General features: G+C 37.2%; 5 protein-coding genes across 6 annotated transcripts in view; all 5 read right to left on the bottom strand.

Annotated features, from left to right (window-relative positions):
* Positions 1-1212: 1212 nt before the first annotated feature.
* Positions 1213-2773, bottom strand: LOC101310583 (protein PHLOEM PROTEIN 2-LIKE A9-like). Of its 2 annotated transcripts, XM_004293699.1 has the most exons (3): positions 2564-2773; positions 2111-2190; positions 1213-1943 (listed from the first exon to the last, which is right to left on the bottom strand). In XM_004293699.1, exons 1-3 carry the CDS (start codon positions 2621-2623, stop codon positions 1556-1558), a joined length of 528 nt encoding a protein of 175 aa, XP_004293747.1. In that variant the 5' UTR covers positions 2624-2773; the 3' UTR covers positions 1213-1555. The 2 variants fall into 2 exon arrangements, with proteins under 2 accessions (XP_004293747.1, XP_004293746.1); XM_004293698.1 differs by having other exon boundaries at positions 2111-2686.
* Positions 2774-4363: 1590 nt separating this feature from the next.
* LOC101310295 (ribonuclease H2 subunit C-like) lies at positions 4364-6383 on the bottom strand. The gene is made up of 4 exons (XM_004293697.1): positions 6218-6383; positions 6042-6134; positions 5077-5258; positions 4364-4564 (listed from the first exon to the last, which is right to left on the bottom strand). Exons 1-4 carry the CDS (start codon positions 6372-6374, stop codon positions 4499-4501), a joined length of 498 nt encoding a protein of 165 aa, XP_004293745.1. The 5' UTR covers positions 6375-6383; the 3' UTR covers positions 4364-4498.
* A 968-nt stretch (positions 6384-7351) lies between these two features.
* LOC101310005 (probable RNA 3'-terminal phosphate cyclase-like protein-like) lies at positions 7352-10958 on the bottom strand. The gene is made up of 7 exons (XM_004293696.1): positions 10796-10958; positions 10111-10412; positions 9853-10002; positions 8792-8970; positions 8530-8705; positions 8195-8408; positions 7352-7918 (listed from the first exon to the last, which is right to left on the bottom strand). The coding sequence occupies exons 2-7, from the start codon at positions 10313-10315 to the stop codon at positions 7709-7711; spliced, it is 1134 nt and encodes a 377-aa protein (XP_004293744.1). The 5' UTR covers positions 10316-10412; positions 10796-10958; the 3' UTR covers positions 7352-7708.
* Positions 10959-12081: 1123 nt separating this feature from the next.
* Positions 12082-17065, bottom strand: LOC101309708. The gene is made up of 7 exons (XM_004293695.1): positions 16947-17065; positions 16304-16398; positions 14573-15605; positions 13360-13884; positions 12949-13137; positions 12648-12784; positions 12082-12558 (listed from the first exon to the last, which is right to left on the bottom strand). Exons 1-7 carry the CDS (start codon positions 17040-17042, stop codon positions 12306-12308), a joined length of 2328 nt encoding a protein of 775 aa, XP_004293743.1. The 5' UTR covers positions 17043-17065; the 3' UTR covers positions 12082-12305.
* An 829-nt stretch (positions 17066-17894) lies between these two features.
* The window catches only part of LOC101299073, a 5057-nt gene continuing 3256 nt past the window's right edge, over positions 17895-19695 (bottom strand). The window contains exons 4-6 of the mRNA XM_004295435.1: positions 19323-19601; positions 18785-19219; positions 17895-18566 (exon numbers count right to left, since the gene is read on the bottom strand). Of these exons, the coding sequence (XP_004295483.1) occupies positions 17895-18566; positions 18785-19219; positions 19323-19601 (1386 nt within the window). The remainder of the gene's footprint in view (positions 18567-18784; positions 19220-19322; positions 19602-19695) is intronic.

Genomic DNA, 19695 nt, shown 5'->3' with positions numbered 1-19695 from the left:
CACTAGATTGTTTCATCGAATAAAGAATCACACTCTGGGGTTTGATTCAATTCAATGTTGGATTTGAGATTCGCAGATCAAGTAATTCACCTGCTGGTAACTGCATCGCAGATCTAGGTTATACCCCATATTTGAATTTGGTGAAAAAACATCTTTCACAAGGACTTAAAGGACTTGATTACCGTAAATCAGATCTAGGTCCCTATCATATATGAGGAATTGAAGAACATATATATATACTTGGCTGCTGATATGAATGCATGTGATCACAATAATATATGTTCATATGAGAGAAGCAGTCAAGACGGAATAGATGGTAACGGCAGAGTGAATAACACCGTCAGGTGTAGATTTTATGAGATTTTTTTCTTTTTCTTTTTTTACTATCTTAATTCCTCCTTTAATTATCATTGTCTAATCTTGACCATCAAAATATTCCCATGGTGTAGATTTTATGAACTTCACCTAAAGTTACTTTAGTAGGAGCCGAATCCGTTCAGGTTCAGGTGATACTCGATTTTGTTCAAACCTCAAACTACTTGTTTTTTTTTTTTTTTCCTAAATAGAAACTTTGATTGGTTCTTATAATTGTATAGATTAGCCAATGTGTGATCTGGATGCACAGATTATGAAACAGAAGCAGTGATAAAAGTTTTACATCCATGCTTAAGGTTGGGCTTAAATGTTGAGTTTCAGTTTTCTTCCTTTTATTTCACAACATGAAACAACTTTGATCTGTTTCTTTCTATGAAAGCAAAGTATATATGAAAGCTTGCATGTATAGGTGATCCATGAGGAACCTATATATCAAATTATCAACTCATCAACTGAGCCTGTTTCTTTCTAAAATCTAGATTATGTACTTGATATGGGAGGTTCCTTGGCTTTTTAAAAGAGGAATATCTTCACACTACTTGCATATTAACGGTGTTGGAATTGTTTCAATGTGAGACATGTTCACACATTAATTACTGAATATGATTTTGATGTACATCATGGCATATACATTAATTAGTCTCTAAAATGGTTTACTTACAAAGGACTCTCAGTACACGTTTAGTTGCACCCAAGATTAGAAATTGTGTAGTATGAATGGTTTAACCAAGTAAATTTTAGTTCATAAAAGATATGTAGGGTGAAAAGAGTATAAAAAGAAATCGGTATGGTGGCAATAGCCGCACTATTTCATAATCAAATGCAATGAAGAAAACTTACATTAATCCCAAACCTTGACATGTATGATCTGGTAGAAGGGCATTTTGGAAAGAAGTGAAAAAATGTATTGATTATTGAGCTAGCCACATTTATAGACGATCAATTGGCTCCTGCCTCCTTGTATACAGAGAAGTGAAGGAAAAACCTTTTTATTTAACAATCTCAAATCACCTTACAGAAGATCATTCTCATTATTATGAAGTAGTCACGCACATAAACACAAATGTTCTCATGGTCATTTATATTCACCTGGAGATCATGATTCCGTACATAAAATCTTAAGTAGAAATTATTTCAATAGGCTCACATGCATATATGATAGAAAAGACTGCAGATAGGTTCAAGCTTCAGTAATGGCAGTTACTTTGGCATTATAAATCTCCAAGCCTCCTTTCCATTTCCCACTCCACACTTCATACAGACCAAAATGAAGGGTGTTGTCTGTTGTGTCATTTGGAACTTCAATCTTTAGCTTCTGTGTATCAGCAGGAATCGAAACTTTATCGGTATTCAGACCCTGATCGAGTTTGACTCTTGCCCATTTGTATTTTCCCTTCTTCCCTACCTTTGCCATCAAGAACACCTGTATGTCTTTCCAACCAAATGCATCTGCTGTCAGTTTCACATCAAAGGTCAGTTTATACTTCCCGGGTCTCAACCCATCAACTGAGCCTGTTACTTCCAGCCACGAGACCTGTAACAGCTCTACAGGTTTATCACCATCAGTCCTGCAAGATGATACAACAATATGATACAAAATGGTTATATCCTCATTATACTGCCCACGTACACCGTAGACTAATCGTACTTTGTATGTGAGATGTTAACAGATAGATGTGGCCAACAATGAGCTTAATATGCAGGCATATGTTGTACAAGTTCTTTTGTTCCTTACTCTTTAGGTATTTTCCAGTAGCGTTCATCATTGCCCCATACAATATTCAGTCCTCGTGGTTTGATAACGCAGGTACCTCCCTGAAACAAGAACTCATTAATCTTATTGGCAGCATATATATACAAAAAAAGGTTTTCTTGTATAACAGTGACAATCTTAACCATTTATAAGGTTCAGTCTTGTTCTAAGTATGACTCGGATTCACTACTAGCAAAGGATGCTGTAGCAACATAAAAATGTTTATAGCATATAAGCAATCTACATTCCTTAGAGGAAAAACTAGACATGATTCTGCATGATCTCTTAGGCGAATCAAATACAGTGTCATGGTTAAAAGAAGGGAAAAGAAAATCCTATCTAGTAAAAATGAATCATGATTTATGATCTTACATTCGAGCTATATATAACAAATAAAGCCAAAAAGAAAGAGTTATAAAACAAAAACATGCTTACCTGCTCATCTTTGATTACACTGTTCTTATCTGCTGCGTAATGGGGTTTGGTCATAGCCATATCAAAATCAAAGTATGTTATCTTCTTCCTCTGCCTGTGTTATATATCCTTCTTTTGCACTGAGTTTTGAATATAAAGCTCAAGCCCTGCAGAGCCTTTTTATACATCCAGGCTAAGATAGATAGCAAAGGAATCAGAAACGTGTAGGGTATCAAGTTATTGCTCTGTACTTGATACGAGAGGTTCCTTGGCTTTTTAAAAGAGGAATATCTTTGCATTACTTGCAAATTAACGGTGTTGGAATTCTTTCAACGTGAGACATGTTCATACAAAAAAAATTCAGGGAAATCTTATTTTCTCTCTTTATCTTGAGAATTAAAAAAGGTTTCGAAAATATATTAATCTTGACATGCAGAAATGAAACAGTGACAGTTTCAATTGGCAAGCCTAATTTATAGGTTCTAGATACTTTATTTGATATCAAGTGCAACAAGTATTTGATATCAAGTGCAACAAGTAATTACAAGTTTAGAAGTCATATATTCCTAGTATCATACTCTCTGACTCACAATGCTATAAACCACGAATCGAGAATACCTAAGTTTGTTTCGAAACCATGTCCGATCTCTGGTGTATGCAGAATCTACGTACCAGCTAGATTTGCCAACCAAATCGATTCATACCGTCATCATCGAACTTATCTTGTGGCGCTTCCGCACTTTGAATTGCTTTGTTCAATGGTGGCCGCTGCTTTAACAAGAAGTTGACATCCATTGACAACCAGCACCAGAACTATTCGAGAATGGTTCTTCCTTCTTACCATCACCTTTTCCTTTTCACCGGCAAACACTGATTTATTGGATATGCAAAGCTCAAATTCTGTGTCACAATCCTGTGAGCTATATAATACTAATAAAGTAATGACCAGCCAATGCAATCTAAACTCCAGAAGCTAAACCCTCTGCCAATTTGATAAAATGGTTCTAGACTTTTCTCATATGAACGTTTTAGGCTAACTTTTGCATGACAAGTTCAGTATCAAGGATATTAACTGGAAACAAAGGTATATAAGCAGCATAACCTCTTTACTTGCACGCACATTACATCAAAGGCCTGTGTTGTTTTGGTAAAATGGTATCCAGCTATGAGAAATGGGGAATATATGAATTATGAAGTGTGAATGAGATGGGGAATATAAGAATGGGATGTGTAGAAGAATGACTTTCATACAGACACAGTGCATATGATCATCGATGGACGGGCAAATTTCGTGTACCTGTGAACTGGTCTTGCTGCTGAGGTGAATGTATTGTTGACTAGTCGCAGAGTAGGTGTGAACCAGGTAAAGTCATTGTGTTATCCACAATTATTTCACGATTAACATAGTGAAACTAGGCAATTTTTTAAACTTTTTTTTTTTTTCTTTGGGAAACCACAGGAAACAAGGGAGAAATTTGAAACCAATCTGAAAGCACCAAATTTCTGAACCTATGACATAAACTCAAATAGCTTATTTAGAATTTAGGTTCCACTTGCGTGCCTTAATTTTTTTTTAGTTTATTTGTTATCTAAGCAACATTTGGATTTTAACACACCTTGCAAATCTGTGATAACTTCTTCCATAATTTTGAGTTTTGAGTTGCTGAGGCATTTGAAGGAATACATGCATTTGTTAACATGAATGCTGAATTATATTTGAGATTATTTAGAGTATATGTTCCAATAGTGAAGGAAGAAAAAGTAATTTGTTGATCATCTTTACCAAATGCAATGAAATCTAACTTTGAAGATAAGGAAGTTCTCTGAACTTTCATTCGCACGTCATATTCTATTGCCAATAAAATGTATCAATACAGATATTACAAGCAAGCGAAGTCAAAAAATGCAATTTGTACCCAGAGCTTAGAGAGATAAAATGCTCCGTACAGGTCTTGATCAGTTCAACTTTTCCAGAACAGCTGATGCAGAAACCAAATCTTCTGCTGTTACTGGTTCATGCATCTGCAGTCATATATATAGAAAAAGATAAGGTCCCATGGAAAGTTAGGTAAAACAGGCAAACACCAATCAAATAATAGAATTACATAAAATTTGTCAACACCATCCAATTTTTGTTTCAACACATTTCTGGTTCAGAACTAGAGAGTCACAGATATGATCCATTCTAAACCTATGATGATCCAGTCAACTATATGCAAGTACAGTCTAGCTCAGTCAGTCATCACAGGATATTACTAATATTTTGCAGCTCAAATGTCTACTTTCCATAAAACTAGATCTAAATACAAAATTCATCTTAAGCTGAATAATGTGGAATCAACATATGAAACCCTTGAAACATAGGTACACCCGGTAAACAGGTTCAGCTGCAGTTCAGCTAAAGTGTGTAAAATGTATAGATCAACAATTGCCACACACGAGACTACATGCCAATGATGGATAAAATAAAGATTTGCTGAACACCATACGAGGTTTTATCTTTTTTTTGGTCGATATGAGGTGTTCATACTTACAGTTTTTGCTACAGCAAGCCAATGAAAAGAACGCAAGAATGCATCATCCTGCGAAGGAACGCTGTCATGATTCCAATATGTAATGCTTTTATATTTGGCATTTATCTCCCAACAGTTCGAATTCCCTTCAGATATCTTGGAAGCTTTTCTCTTGTCAAGACTCTTCTTCCCAAGGACAAATCCTGCAAAGAAATAATTAGTAGAGATGGACAATTTTATCATCTGTTATTATCCCACCCATGTATATGTCATCATTCCTGTTTGGTTATGTTCTTGCATGCATATGTATGTATGTTGAACAATAAGAGGAACTTACTGCGGTAAAGCAGAAAGTAAAGGATAATAAGCTCCCCCATGATATACAAAACAAGAAACAGCATCTTGAATTACCATGAGCATTACACTTCCATGAAAGCTGTGCTGCTTGTTTTGCAAAATGCAATACAGAGGCATATGTTTTAGCTCTTATAAAAAAAACACTTTCAATAGTCTATGCCTAACCCAAGCATCCCAAATCTATGCAAATATGGTAAAGGTCCAACACCCACAGCCTCATCATACATTAATGAAGACATATCCCGAAATTTCCACGGGCCAGATGGCATATGCAAGGTAACTGTCAATATTAGTCTACAAAGTGTGTTCTTTGTAACCCAGAATTACTCCCTCAATCTCTAGTTTCTTGTAAATTTTTTATATGGATGTTGTATTCTTAAAAAGAGGTAATATTCACAGCTCACAAACAGTAGCCGTTTGGCGACCCAAGATTTTATCTTTGAAGATTCACTAAACACCATCAAATACTCCACTTAAAGTCTTAAACCATCAATACAAAACCACCATTCAAATCTAACTAGCCAAACCCCCAATAGAAAAACTAACCAACACACTGAATCTCAAAATTTCAAACACGGCAAACAAGACACATAATTTACATAAAAACAGAAACAAATTTATCAACACACCGGAATACCCATCTGGGATGGGAACATTTGCACCCTGCAGCTTCCTTCCTCGAAAATAAGCCTCCTGCGTCTTCAAACCATCAGACTCCATCCCTTCAACAACAACCCATCAATCAATTAGTCCACACAAACTAAAAGCATGGATTGAATACAACAAACTGTGAGTCACATATTACCGGTGGGTTTGGGTTTGAAGTAGTCGGAGACGTCACAAGGGCCGTTGAATTTGATGCAGCAGGGGAGCAGGTGCACCTTACCGCTCAAATCCACAGCTTCTTCTTCTTCTTCTCCATATCTTCTAAGATTGATGGTCCCTTGGATACCCTTCTCCATTTTTTTATTTTCCCCAATTCTGCCAGATGAGCCCTAACCCTTGGATTATATAGGGGTCAATTTTCCCGCGCTTTTTTGCAGGCTTGGATAGGTAGATTATATCTTGGGCCTCAGTTAGGCCGGCCACAGATAAATTTTGAGGCCCGAACTTTGGTGGTGGATCTTGCACTTTGCGATTGTGTACATATTAAGTGCTGCCCTCAAATCAAAGTCAAGCGAATGTAACCACCACATGAGGTCGAGTTTGTAACATTGTATAAGATCTACTTTCTCAGTTCATTGATTTTTGGCGTCGCTTTGTTAAAAGGTTGTCTCTAGGTAGTTTTCACGAATCCTCACAATCTCATTGAATGGTGAAGCAGAGGCTAGGCGTGCTGGCTGGAATGCTTCTAGCCATTCACCAAGGGTGGAAAAATGTAGAGTTTGAAAGTGATTGTGCCGTCTTGGTTGCAGCTCTCAACCAACAAGGGGAAGGCAATTCTGAGGTTAATCGGATTATTGATGAATGTAAAGTTTATATGCAAAGCTTTAATAGGGTAACAATCTGACATATTATGCGTGATGCAAATATTGTAGCTCATAGATTGGCTCACTTGCTAGATTAGATCATGTTGTGGATCTGTGTTTAGAAGAAGCTCCTAGCTTTTTGCATGATATACTCTATGAGAACCATTGTAATGCAACTATGGAGGCTCGAGGTTCAGGAACCACGTACATTCCCATCAGTGCAGCAAAACATATCAAATAATAAAAATTGACAGGGTCACTATAACTGATATGGCCATAGTGGCCGGATCAAAAAATTTAAAAAAATGAAAAATAATAATCGATGGGAAAGTGGATATATTCCTTATTCGACTATAACAACATGTGCACAAAGTGGATATATTCCTTGTAGTCGATGGGAAAAGCAAGGGATGTAGAAAACCACTCAGTCTTTTGTTTTTGATCTTTAAGTAAGATAACAAGCAAGGGATTGAAGTGAAGGATATGAATACTTATCATAAACAGATGGTCTAATTCTTAGTACAGAGCAACATCAATGGACTGAAGGGAAAAATTATCTCAAATTGCTATTAGGTGCTTGCTTAATCACACTGAAAATTCTGCTGAATATATTAGGAACTTCATTTATCCAGTTCCAGGAAATGTTAAACAAAATCTGGACTAGAACTAATGTGTTACAAGGTGCCAAGCTTTTCCCCTTTATTAAAGGGGTTCAAATAGAATGCATCAGAACATCATAGCTTTGCCCCATATGATTGCACCCTTCCAGAGTTGATCCATGTGTTTTCTGTAATATATAGTGCCTGATCGAACTGGTAGTGGGGCTATCATGAAACCTTTCTAGATAGGTTCTTAAGCCCACAGCCAATACACTTGAGCATAACAGTACCCGTGGTTGGGTCAGCTGTAATCACAAATTGAACTCCAAGAAAATCTTTGATGTGTCGTAGTGTTTCTATTCCATAAGGAGAGAGCTTTCCGACCCGAACTTTTGAAACATCAGGTGGACATAATGCACAAAGAAGAAACAACAAACCCTACAACCCAAAATAGCAGCAAACTATTAGGGGATAGTCAGACATCACAAAGGGGAATAAATTATTGGAATCTATATTTATATTTTCCCTAAATTTTCATTCAACAAAAAATTTCCACATGGTTGAAATAGGAAACTCTCATCTTGCCATTTTTTTATGCTACCACATGCATTCCCAATTGATAGTTTACTTCTCATCTGAAAATTCTAAAGTTCCACAACAATGAGAAGAGAACTCAGCCTGTATGGAACTAGTACAATGCATCAAATCACAAACCTGGTGTGTTGAATCTACCACTCCACCCTGCTCAATCTCCCCAAGCAAAACAGAAGCAATTTGTACGCCAACTTCATCTGGAGGCATCAGCTCTTTCTTTTCATCTTCAAGTCCAGCTGTTTCTTCCTCATGTGTATAAGAAATTGCTGTATCAGCAGAGAGATAGCAACCAGAAGTTGTTTCCGCAACCAGTGAAATTCCATAACCAGGTGAACTGCATAAAGCCACAAAGTCATTTTCCAACTTCAACATAAGCTCAAAAGACATTTCACACTTTCTAAATCGTATATCCGGTGCAAAAATTTAATGATATCTGGTAAAAGTTGTAAACGTACTTTCCAGCATGTACACCAGCTCTGTGGTCAGTGAATATGTGAACATCAGGAAGGAAGGAATTAAAGATTCCACGAGCAGCAAAAACCATGGTATTTTCAAACTGTGAAGACACTCTTGTTGAGAATGTAACCCCTCTGATCCTCTTAACCATCCCCTCATCAGTCCACTTTACTGCCTGTACAGTAAAACATACAATCTAAATACATAATCACATATGAAAATCTCATGTCATTCCAGGGACAATAAGTTACAGAAACTCACAGTGAGACTTTGCACAACCGGAATTGCCAAAAACACTTCACCACCTCCCAGAGGAGGAGATCCACGATTCTCTATTTTTAGCTCCAACCCTTCTGAAGGAACTCCAAAGCGTTTTAACATGGGAAAGGTAGTGGACCGAAAGGTATCAACAGATGGATCCTTTGAATCATTTGTAATTCCTGGAGAAAGAAAGGTACTCACTGACTGAATCTTAACGAATAAATCAGCAGCCACAAAGAGTTAACTCTTTACATATTGCCTGGTTCCTTTTTTTCGGGTAATAAATATGGTCAGGTAAAATATCAAGATGAGGAATTCTGCTATATCAATGCAGAGATGGGGGAGACAAAGTCACGTTGGGGATACTAATTGAGATACCACTTCTACACTAAAAGGATGCTTGAAGGCTTGAATAGTCCCATAATTCTTGTCCTTTGAAATTATTCTAAAAACTGCATGGAAGGGCTTCTTCCATCTAAACACACAATAATAATGTCATTCATAGAGTCAGAAAAGGGGAACTATCATTTCAAGGAAAAACAGAAGAGATGTTACCGGTAGAGAGGAAAAGTTATGAAATTTGAACGAAGAACCAGAGAAGAAATAAGGATTATGAAATTACTGCTATAGTGAGAACCAGAGGGTATTTTGGACAAGCTCAGGTGGATATGCAGAGAAGAGTGGAGTGGTTGGTGTAGTTGCATAGAGGTTCAGGAAGCAAGCAGGGTTGTAAAAGTTGCTTAATTAAAGACTCAAAAGAGATCTATATATAGGAGGATTTGGTGTCTTCCATCTCTACAGTCTTCAATAAAGCAAAACCAGATTTAAAAAATTCGACAATAAAAATAACAAATCAACTGCTAGAAGAAAGTGTTTGAGTGTAAGAATTTGGTAAATAATGCAGTTGCGAGCACTGACAAAATCTACAAGTACTCTTATAAAAGAACTGATTGTTCAAAATCCCATATTGATGATTCCGATAAGATAAAAGCTTAATATTACCATAATTTTACCATTACCAACCAAAATATGTTCTATACTTGCACAAATAAATGAATTACCTTTAAGTTTAATGGAAATAGGTTTTTTAGCAAAGAGACCAAGCACAATCAAAGGCTCCAAGAAATAGCCAATAGACCGAGTAAGACCACAGTCATGCACCAGATTCCTCCCGCCCATCACAATCCCTGGCTTGAACTTCAATTTCGTGCCTGCCCACACATAAAACAATACTCAGAACACCTACATACAGATACTTTTCCAGATGAGCTCCAACATGCAAAAACTACATGAAACTGTTTAGTGTTTGTAATAGTTACCAGTCTCATTGATCTCAACTGCACAGTCATCGCAAATCTTCTCAAGCAGGCGGAGGAAGGATACTTCATGACGACGCAAACCAGGCCACGTATCATCCGTGCGTATGTCCTCAATTAAAACCGGCGTGGCTGAGAGTGTAGCCAGTACAAGCCGCTGTCTTAGGTTCTGGCTTCCAGAGAGCCTCTTGTAACTCGACTTTCCCATTTTCCTTCTTCCCTCTCTACGCCTCTATATAATATTGTCCTCCACACACCTTATGAAAATGAGAGCCTTTGCAGAATCTCAAGCTGGGACAAAAGACCTAAACCAAATTGTTAAAGAACACATTTTACCATTTTTTAATAGATTCTCAGAATTCTACCAAAAATTGAAGTGGAAAAAACACATTCCAATAAACTAGCAATCTCAATCCACACATAAAGACTCAAAAACAGAATACAGGCCTCTGATTTTGATTCAAGCTGTAACCTTTACAGAATAAAAACACCAACTTTGCAACAGCAGCATCTAATTCATACAAAAGATCAAAACTTTAATTATGGGAACTAACAACTACAGCCTACAGAATCAAGAGAAGTACAAACTGAAGTATGACAGATAGCTTTTGTGTGATTGATAAGCAAAACAATCAATGGGTCTCGTTTTGCAGACAAAGAGAGTAAGCAGATAAAAGAAAGTAGGTACCTTTAGAGAAGTTGAGACCCTTTAGGGTTCTGGGTCTGAGCTGTTTATGGTGATGGTGGGTTCGGCGCTTTGAGCTCGGACAAGGTTGGGTTCAAGTGGTCTAAAGCTTCCTAGAGTTTCAGAGAACATAACAGTGAAGTTCGTCGTTCAACACTTCAACCCTAAACCCCGAGAGGTTCGAGGTTGAGTGGTATAAATGTCATTTCAGTTTAGAAGAATTAAAAGGTGACCCGTCCAGCCTGCCAAGGCCCAAGCCGCCTAGGCCCGCATCAACTCCGCCTAGCCCGCTTGGGCCCACTTTCGCTAAGTAGCCGGCCCACTTTGAAGGAAATTGATTCAGATTTGATTGAACTAGTTTTTGGTAATATGAATTTATGAATTAAGGGGGGTGTATTGTATATGGAATTAGTGGAAGTTTTAAAGAAGTCTATGAAATTTGAAAGTCTAGGTGTATTCAATACAGACTTTTAAAAATCCATCAAAGTCTGAGTGTATTCAACTAGATTTTAAAAAATCATTATGAATTCTACCAAAGTTCAGTGGTATTCAATTAAAACTTTTTAAAATGAATAGAATTTCAGATGTATTCAAAATATTATTCATACTTGTGGAATTAATAACTCATGGATAATTGTGGACTTTGTAGTGTAAATTACACACACCAATCTCCAATATTTTTCCATCCACTATAGCAAAGATTTGGAAAAGTCTACGGTAGACTTTCTCTTTACATGTGAATAGGTTGATCCTACAATACATCATCTTTTTTTTTTTATAATATTTTGTGCTATCAACGTTCTATTCTACCTATTCTTTTCAATGTTTTTTGAATGTTAATATTTTGTTGTCTTTCAATTGTAATGTTTGGAACCCTCGATAACCTAGTATTATCTACTAACTCTTGATATTATAACCACATGATCATATATTATTATATTTGCGTACACTAATTAAACTTGTGAACATCTAATGTCACATTTTAGAATATGTGTTTTTGGTTTACGTACAAGTATGCGTGTTGTTAAGTTAATATAATTTTTTTTGTTACATATGTTTATGTATTTCAATCAAATATTATAACTGTATGTATCAAAATTAGATAAATAAGCACTAAACTTATAATAGGTGTCATTATGTGTAACTCTATAAGTATTAAGAAATCTACACAAGTCATTCATATGAAATCTATAGATTTCAGAAATCAGTGAAAGTCTGTGATTAAAAATCGAAGGTTTAAGAAATCAGTGAAAGTCTATGAACTTTTCAAAGAGTTTGTAGACTTTTCAAAAAATCAGTTGATTAAAATAAGTCTGTATAAATCCAAATACAATACACCACTCTAAGAAGTACTTTGGCCATTTCCTCTCATTTGATTTTACAAAACAATGCTACAATTTTCACTCATCATACAGAAACTTCATGAAATTGATTTCAGTGATATCAGTGAACATGTTTCCTACAAAATGGAACCCCTACTTTTTCCTCTGATGGTCAGGAGAGGTTTGCCGCTCTAATCATCGGAATTCCTTGGACTATCAAGTTCACCCATACTTGCAGAAGCAAAAGACTCCGTCGACTCTATCGTTGAGAGGGAAGAGTCGGAGTCATCATCATCGTCATCATCTGATTCCATGACAATATGGCCATGTAGATTGATGTGATCTTGGTCAAGTTCGGATGTCTCTGACCCTTCTGTTCCCAAAAGTAGCTTGCTTATTGAAGATTTTGCAGTTTCAACAAACCACTCATCCTCTGGAAGTGCACTGATGAAACATAAGAAGATTACTTTAGGGTTGAAATAAAAGGTCAGAAGAACAATGAAACAAACCATGAGGAAAACAATGTGACTTACATTTGCGGTTCAATCCCTTTACCAGAAAAGGCCCTGATAGCACGAGCAATTATGGCTGATGCAATTTGGTGCACATGCCGTGATGGGTAACCCGCAAAACGTGCAATTTCCACAGTGAAGTGCATGTCAAGAATAAGCTGTAACAAAAAAAAGACTGATTATGAGCTAACCTCTGTGTGTGTGTGTGTGTGTGTGAGAGAGAGAAAGAGAGAGAGAGAAAAATATTCCAGTTGACCGGTTTAAATCATGAAACTATAATAACACTGCTGCTGTGATGGACAGCTTGAAAAGGTACAAGTACCTGCTGCAACCCAAACGGCTGAAGTGGACATGTACCATTCTCGAAGACACTCCAAAACTCTTGTTCATCAGACAACCACATTAGAACAGTCTCCGTTAGCCTCGCCAGTAAAATTTTCTGTATTTTCTCTTTTCCAAGTAATACATCTCCTGCCACAGTTGCTAATTGCTGAAGCTTTGCAAATAATGCCTGCAATAGTAGGAGAACCGCGTCACTTCTACCACAACATAGCCAGCAACAATATGCATTTGTTATGGAAAGTCTTACAGCCTAACAATGATCACGTCAATACACCCAGTACAGGAAAATAACCTTAACTGTCTAACGGAATTATAGGAAACAACGACATAGATTAATTAACTGTACGTAACAGAACAAACGCTTATTTGGAGAAGGAAGAAAAAGAAAGACCTGAAATGGAAGCGAAGGCAAAGGGTCTGAGTCCCAATACAAATCATCCCCGTTCTCACTTATATATATTTGTGCATCCAATCGTGTTTTCCCTTCTCTCGAATAGATGAAGCTCAAGACATATTGCCGGCAGAAATGGTCTCTTAGCTTGTCAAATGAATGCTGAAGATGGCGTCTCCAATCCTTGAACTCTGTAGAAGTGTTTGGACTAGACATGACATTCTCAGCAGGCCCACTTTTTGGTTCCACATTTCCACTCTGCTGCTTCCAGAGGGTCATAACAGCATTTGGTAATAATTCATCCACAATGGTAAATGCAACTCCCAAAATAGCAAGCTGTTCTGAATCTGTTTCAGCTCTAAAGGGTACAAACTCCTTAAGCTCTGAAAGAGTGTCATCATCCGATGATTCTGGCAGGGCTTTAATTAGAGCATCCATGTATTTATCAAAAAGAGTTCCAATCCTGCTCAATATGTTTCCCCCAAAATGCAAAATGATCATAGGGGTCAACTGTTCCAATATATCCTGTGAAATGTTTTTACCACCAACAGAAGATTATTAACTGCTCTTTTGAGTCATCATTACAAATTAGTAATGCACAAACAAAATTATAAACTTGACATTACTGCCTGCTGTTGAGTATAATCAATTGACCTGCATATGCCCAGAGAGAAATAAACGCATATGCAGAACCAAATTGCATTTCATTATATTTATCTAGAGACCCTCAGATGTACCCACAGACATGTGTAAGCACCCTGCATACTTACTCAAGCACATTCGATGATTTGATATAAAGCCTAAAAAATACAAGAGAGGGTATACATGTAAAATTGAATTTATTTCAATAAACTATCACATCATCATAAAAGTCCTTGTATAAGAGCCAAATTTTCAAGAAAAACAGAATTACAATCAGTTTACTATGTTTCCCTCCATGAGTAGTTGGGGTCAAGGCTTTGTTAAATGAACTGAAGATAAGTATTTCTACAGTACTTCTGTTATTTATAATAATCTCTCAAAAAATCTTTGTATTATACTATTATATATACTATAAATCTATTATATAAGGATATACATAAAGTCTAGAAGTTTTTTCATCATCTTAAATCCACAATCTTCGACATAGACCCTAATTGAATTATGATAATTTGTGTATTGATCCATGATTACAGATAAAATTGGTAGACAGATTAGTTTGAGACAAACTTACTTCAACAATGCACATAAATCTTATCCCGCTATCGACAAGAACACCCTCTGATGATGTTGTAAATGCAGACAATGGAGGTGCAAAGCGAGGTGAAAATGACATGCACTCATCAGCTACCACCAAGTCAAGAACAAATTTTCTAGCCCGTCTAAAGTTCAGTTCTAAAACTTCATCAATGAAAGGCCGCAACAGCACCAGAATTAATTTTGACAATTTCAGACCTTGCTTTTCCAGCATTGAGGAATAGCTGAGACTAGCTTGAACACAAATGCTAGCTGCACCTAAAGCAGAAGCTGTCTCAGAAGATGGTGCGTTCTCTTTCACTGACCGTACAAAATATTCAATTTCCCACTCTGCCCACTGAACAACTCGATTTGTATAAACAGGATTATCACCAAAAATTAAACCAGATTTCGTGGTTGCCGATGAAATTATAGAAAATACGAGCTTGGATAATGTTGCTGGATATGTCTTCGGGCATACAGAGCAAGAAGGAAATAGAGCCTCAATGCTTTTCTGAAGACGGGACCCATAAAATTTCAGCAGTAACTGATGTGCCAAAGGACCTTTTCCAAGCTTCATTAACCCAGTTAAAGCCTTCTGCAACTCAACAAAACTTATAAAAGGTTGTCTAGTAATCTCCACAAGCTGATCCTCAAGCACTGCTTTTCTTTTCAAGAAATCAGATCTGTATGTTGATCCTTCAGTCGATAAAGTATCTGCAGAACTCTTCAGATCGGGTGAGTTTCTCTCCTCAGTATCTAAAGCCTCTAATGCTTCTTCCACTTTATGTTCAGCTAAGAGAACATCAATTTTGTCCAAAAATATCTTGTGATCATCTGCTTCAGTTGGCGAAGGATCTTGAAGTTCATGAATCTCAGAGTTTTTCTGAACATTAGTACTAGATTGATTCCATCCTTCCAATTCACGGAATACACCATTCATCAAATCCTGCACAAGAATCCCTTGAGAGGAAATGTGCTTTCGGAGCTCAACCAACTCATGCTCCATTTCAACAGCCTCCTCAGATATCCTACAATTAAAAATGACAACCAGGTGAATCATACATGGTTACGACCAGTACAATGAATTTTAGAACTGATTTCAAATCAAAGTTACTTATAAGTTAAAGCTACTGCTAAAGTAAAACAGCTTTGCACATTCGGGGACCGTAAATGTCACTTCTAGATTGATTCCATACTTCCCATTCTCACTCATCAAATCTTGCAAGGAATCCCTTGAGCTGAAAAATGCTTTAAGATCACAACCAACTCATCCTCCAATTCAACAGCCTCCTCCGATATAGATATCAGAGCTTGGAGAAACCTCAAAAGATGTATGCTTGAAAATAAAGTTCAAAAGATGAACAACATTTAGAATCATCATTGTGTCACCTATGTAAGTTTTCATAACGGCAACTTGCCACATAAAACTGGACCACATGTAAGAGATCACTAAGTACGTTCTTGCCTATGCATACGTTGCCAAAGAGAAATTTTATGTGCAAACTCTATTCCTTAAATCCTTGTCCTCTCTTGATTATTCCCTCAAGCACAAAAAAGTACTAATGTATTAGTTTCCTTGGTAGTAAGCTTCAAATATGTTAAACTCGTTGACTTCTCAATGAGAAACTTTGCAAGGCTTCCTATTATTGGAAACGGACAGCACAAATAGCTATATACCAATGGTTATTTTATTCTTTAAACTCACGAATCAGTATCAAAATATTACCTCAGAAAAGCCAGGTATTTGGTTCGCATATTTCCACATAAGTTCTCCACTGCATCCTTCAAATCTAACAGCTCGCAACATAGCTTTCTAATTCCCTGCACATAAAATATGTACAGGTTACAGGAATGTCACTGTCTTCCCACAGCAGCGATAAGATATTAACAATTTCTTCGGAACAATCACAACAATATAAACAATGCCAACCCTTAAGAACTTAAAAGTGTTCACATCAATGCATATAATTCTGCAAAATAGGGACCAAAGTTCACAATGCCCAGACTTTACCCAGATGGACAACTACAACTGTTTCTTCAATCCATACTCAAAGAAACTGAAAACCCATGAAATACAGAACCAAATTCAGTTGAAAACATATCAAATCAGTTGAGTTGACTCGACATCTTTGATCGATTTGAAACTGCAAGTGCAAACTCTCAAACAGCTCAAAGTGATCGAAACCGGGTCCAAAACAACTGATCGAAACAGAACGGAATACAACAAGTGAAACCCAAATGTGCAAGCTTTGATTTAACTAGAGAAAAATTGGGGGAAGTGTAAAGACATAGTGTGTTTGGCTGATTTTCCGACATGTTAACATTAACTGAACTAAGAGGGGAAGAAGAAGAAGAAGAAGAAAGCAAACCTTTTCGGTGTGAGATTGATACAGAGAGTCAACTTTGGACTGGGGAGTGATGCTCTCTAACGATGGGAAATCATCTTCTTCTTCACTGCTCTCCATTTTAACCTTTATTTTGCTCTCTTCAGGCTTCCCCGCTTCAACCTTCAGTCGCCAAAATGTCACAGCGAAAGCGAGAGATACAAAAAGGGTCTGTTTTCTATTACCGGGCCCGTAATTGAAGTCACTGATGAGAGGACCGTTAACAATTAAGTTCGTTTTCATTAGGACCTCTTTTACTGGTAGTCACTGTGTTCATGACTTAGTAACGTGACTACCTGCCTAATTCAAAATATGACATTTGAATTTAGAGCACTAAAGATTGGAGATGGTAGAAGTCACTTACTATTTGTATAAATCATGGTTATTGGAGGCCACCATTTAGCTCGGAAAGATTTTCGTTAACAATGAATTCCAACTAGTCTTCTTAGAAAAACGAGAGAGGCGAGTTGAAGATGTGAAAGATAATGAAGAAGACAAACAATATGATGCTCAAAGACGAAGAAATAAAACACAAGTTATGACAAAAGCATGTAGTTGGCTCGCTACTAATCCACTTCAGCAACAACCTCAATAGCATGGGGTGGTTCTGTTCCAGACCGTGCTACCCGTCACCGATCATGTGAGGTAGCTAATGACAAACTGTCAAATAATTATTTCGTAGCTGACCTTGTACCCTATCAAAATTTGTGGACACCGTTATAGATTGAGACGGGAAGTCTGTCAAATAATTCAGAGACTTGAGAGTGTGTTTAATTACGGAAAGGAAAGGAAACGGATGCCTCATATGACATCTACATCAACATTGGAAGGGAAATGAAAGAAAAAGTAAATGTATGCCTCTTACGATTCTTTTACATCAACAACTGGAAAGGAAAGGAAAGAATTAGTAAACTTAATTATTATGCGAGCCTCCTACGACTCTTTTACTTCAACAATTGTTTCCTTAGAGCTAAGAGCAGCACCAACAGCCGAAGTAGACGAGCCACTGTCGATGTTGACCTTCTGATCAGCCAATTTTTGCTCTCGTAAACTCTTGTATAGATGCGGACTATCCTTCTTCAGGGCATCAACCAGTTCAGGTATTTCTTCAGGCTTTTTCCAAGTTTTAGGCTCAGTAACATGAACAGCATGTTCTGCTACGCGAACCGCTGCTGCATTAGTTTGGCGCTTACAGTGCGCAAATTTACAAACCTTGAACTTTGAAACCTCACTGGCAATATCTTGAAGCACAGGACGAAGGATGCCTCGCACTCTTTCGTCCGGGCGCATAGGCCCTTGTTCCAGGAAATCGATGAGGAACTTGTCATCAGACTCCACAATGATCTGACCAGTTTTTACAAGTTGCACAGAGAACTTCATTAAGGACCATATACAGGAAGCTCCCGCATGAAACTTGTCAATATACTTATGATTATTATTGCCAACACTTGCTACATTAATCAGTTCTCCTTTATCGTTCCTCAATACACAACCGAAAGCTGCCCACTTAGAATCCGGATTCCAGACATAACTGCAGTTGAGTTTCACCCAGCCAACCGCTGGAGGTTCCCATAGCAGTGGTAGCACGCTACGAATAAGCGGATCCTGCGCGCCCATTAATTTGCCAAAATTAAGATCAGTAAAAATTAGATCTATGTATAAGGAATAATGTCACTGAACCATCTAATGACAATGAAGTTATTTTTAGGTAGTATTTGAAAATAGGGTTCACTAGCATTACTGATATAGAATGGTTGTTGTATATAAACTTCAAAGTTCAAACAGAGGGAAGTGATGGGAAGGAAAATAGGGTGTGTACGTACCTCTTTTGTCTCATGATCAACGGTACTCTTGTGAGCAGACGCAAGCGCTATCAAATGTGGAGATTTGACATCGAAAGTCTGCTCGGCAAAACGCAATATGTCCCAGGCCTTGAGAGCAAGGGCTTCAACTGCTAGATCACAAGCTTTGATATATCCGCCGGCCAAATTAGGAAGAGGGTCACAATAAGACCTCTTTAAGAAGTTAAACGCCATCCATCTTTCAAGAACTTTTCCGAGGTATTTGTGTTCACGCCTGCGATATGAAGGATCACCTGTTGTCCCTACAAATTCAATTTCACCTCGTATAATGAAGATCATCTGATCAAGTGGCTGGTCGGCATTAACAAAAGCAGCATTCCTGCTGTAAGTCACTGGAATCATAAGGTGGCACAAACTTCTCAACTTGTCATCTGGAGTGTTGGCAAATATAGGTACCTATATTGTTAAGGGTTTATGCATGAACTGGTCAGAAGAGAAAATATATAAGGCTAAACATAAGAAATCAGTAGCTTTCGATCGAGCTGATTGAGGAACGTACTCCTTTTAACAAATCTAGTCCAAGGTGCTCCAAAATAGGTTGTTTGATACGAATAGAGAATGGCGTATCATTAACAAAATATTTCACATCCACATCAATTATTAACTTTTTTTCCAGAACTTTGTATTCTCTTATGGCTGTCTTGATTGTTTCCTTCGTATCATCAGGGAGATTATTACTTTTCATCCACTTCACAATTTCTCCTTTGTTTTCTGCAATTTTTATCTGCCTCAATTTTTCAGACTCCAAGGCATTTGTAGTTGCGGACTGCATAAATACCTGTTTAAATAAAAAGGAAACTCAGGTACATACAAATGAATACGTCCATGTACGTTAACATCATTATATATATATATATATATATATATATATA

This window comes from Fragaria vesca, linkage group LG3 (assembly GCF_000184155.1).
Source record: "Fragaria vesca subsp. vesca linkage group LG3, FraVesHawaii_1.0, whole genome shotgun sequence".
NCBI lineage: Eukaryota > Viridiplantae > Streptophyta > Magnoliopsida > Rosales > Rosaceae > Fragaria > Fragaria vesca.
The sequence above is the reverse complement of the archived record's forward strand: the minus strand, read 5'-3'. Positions and strand labels throughout refer to the sequence as shown.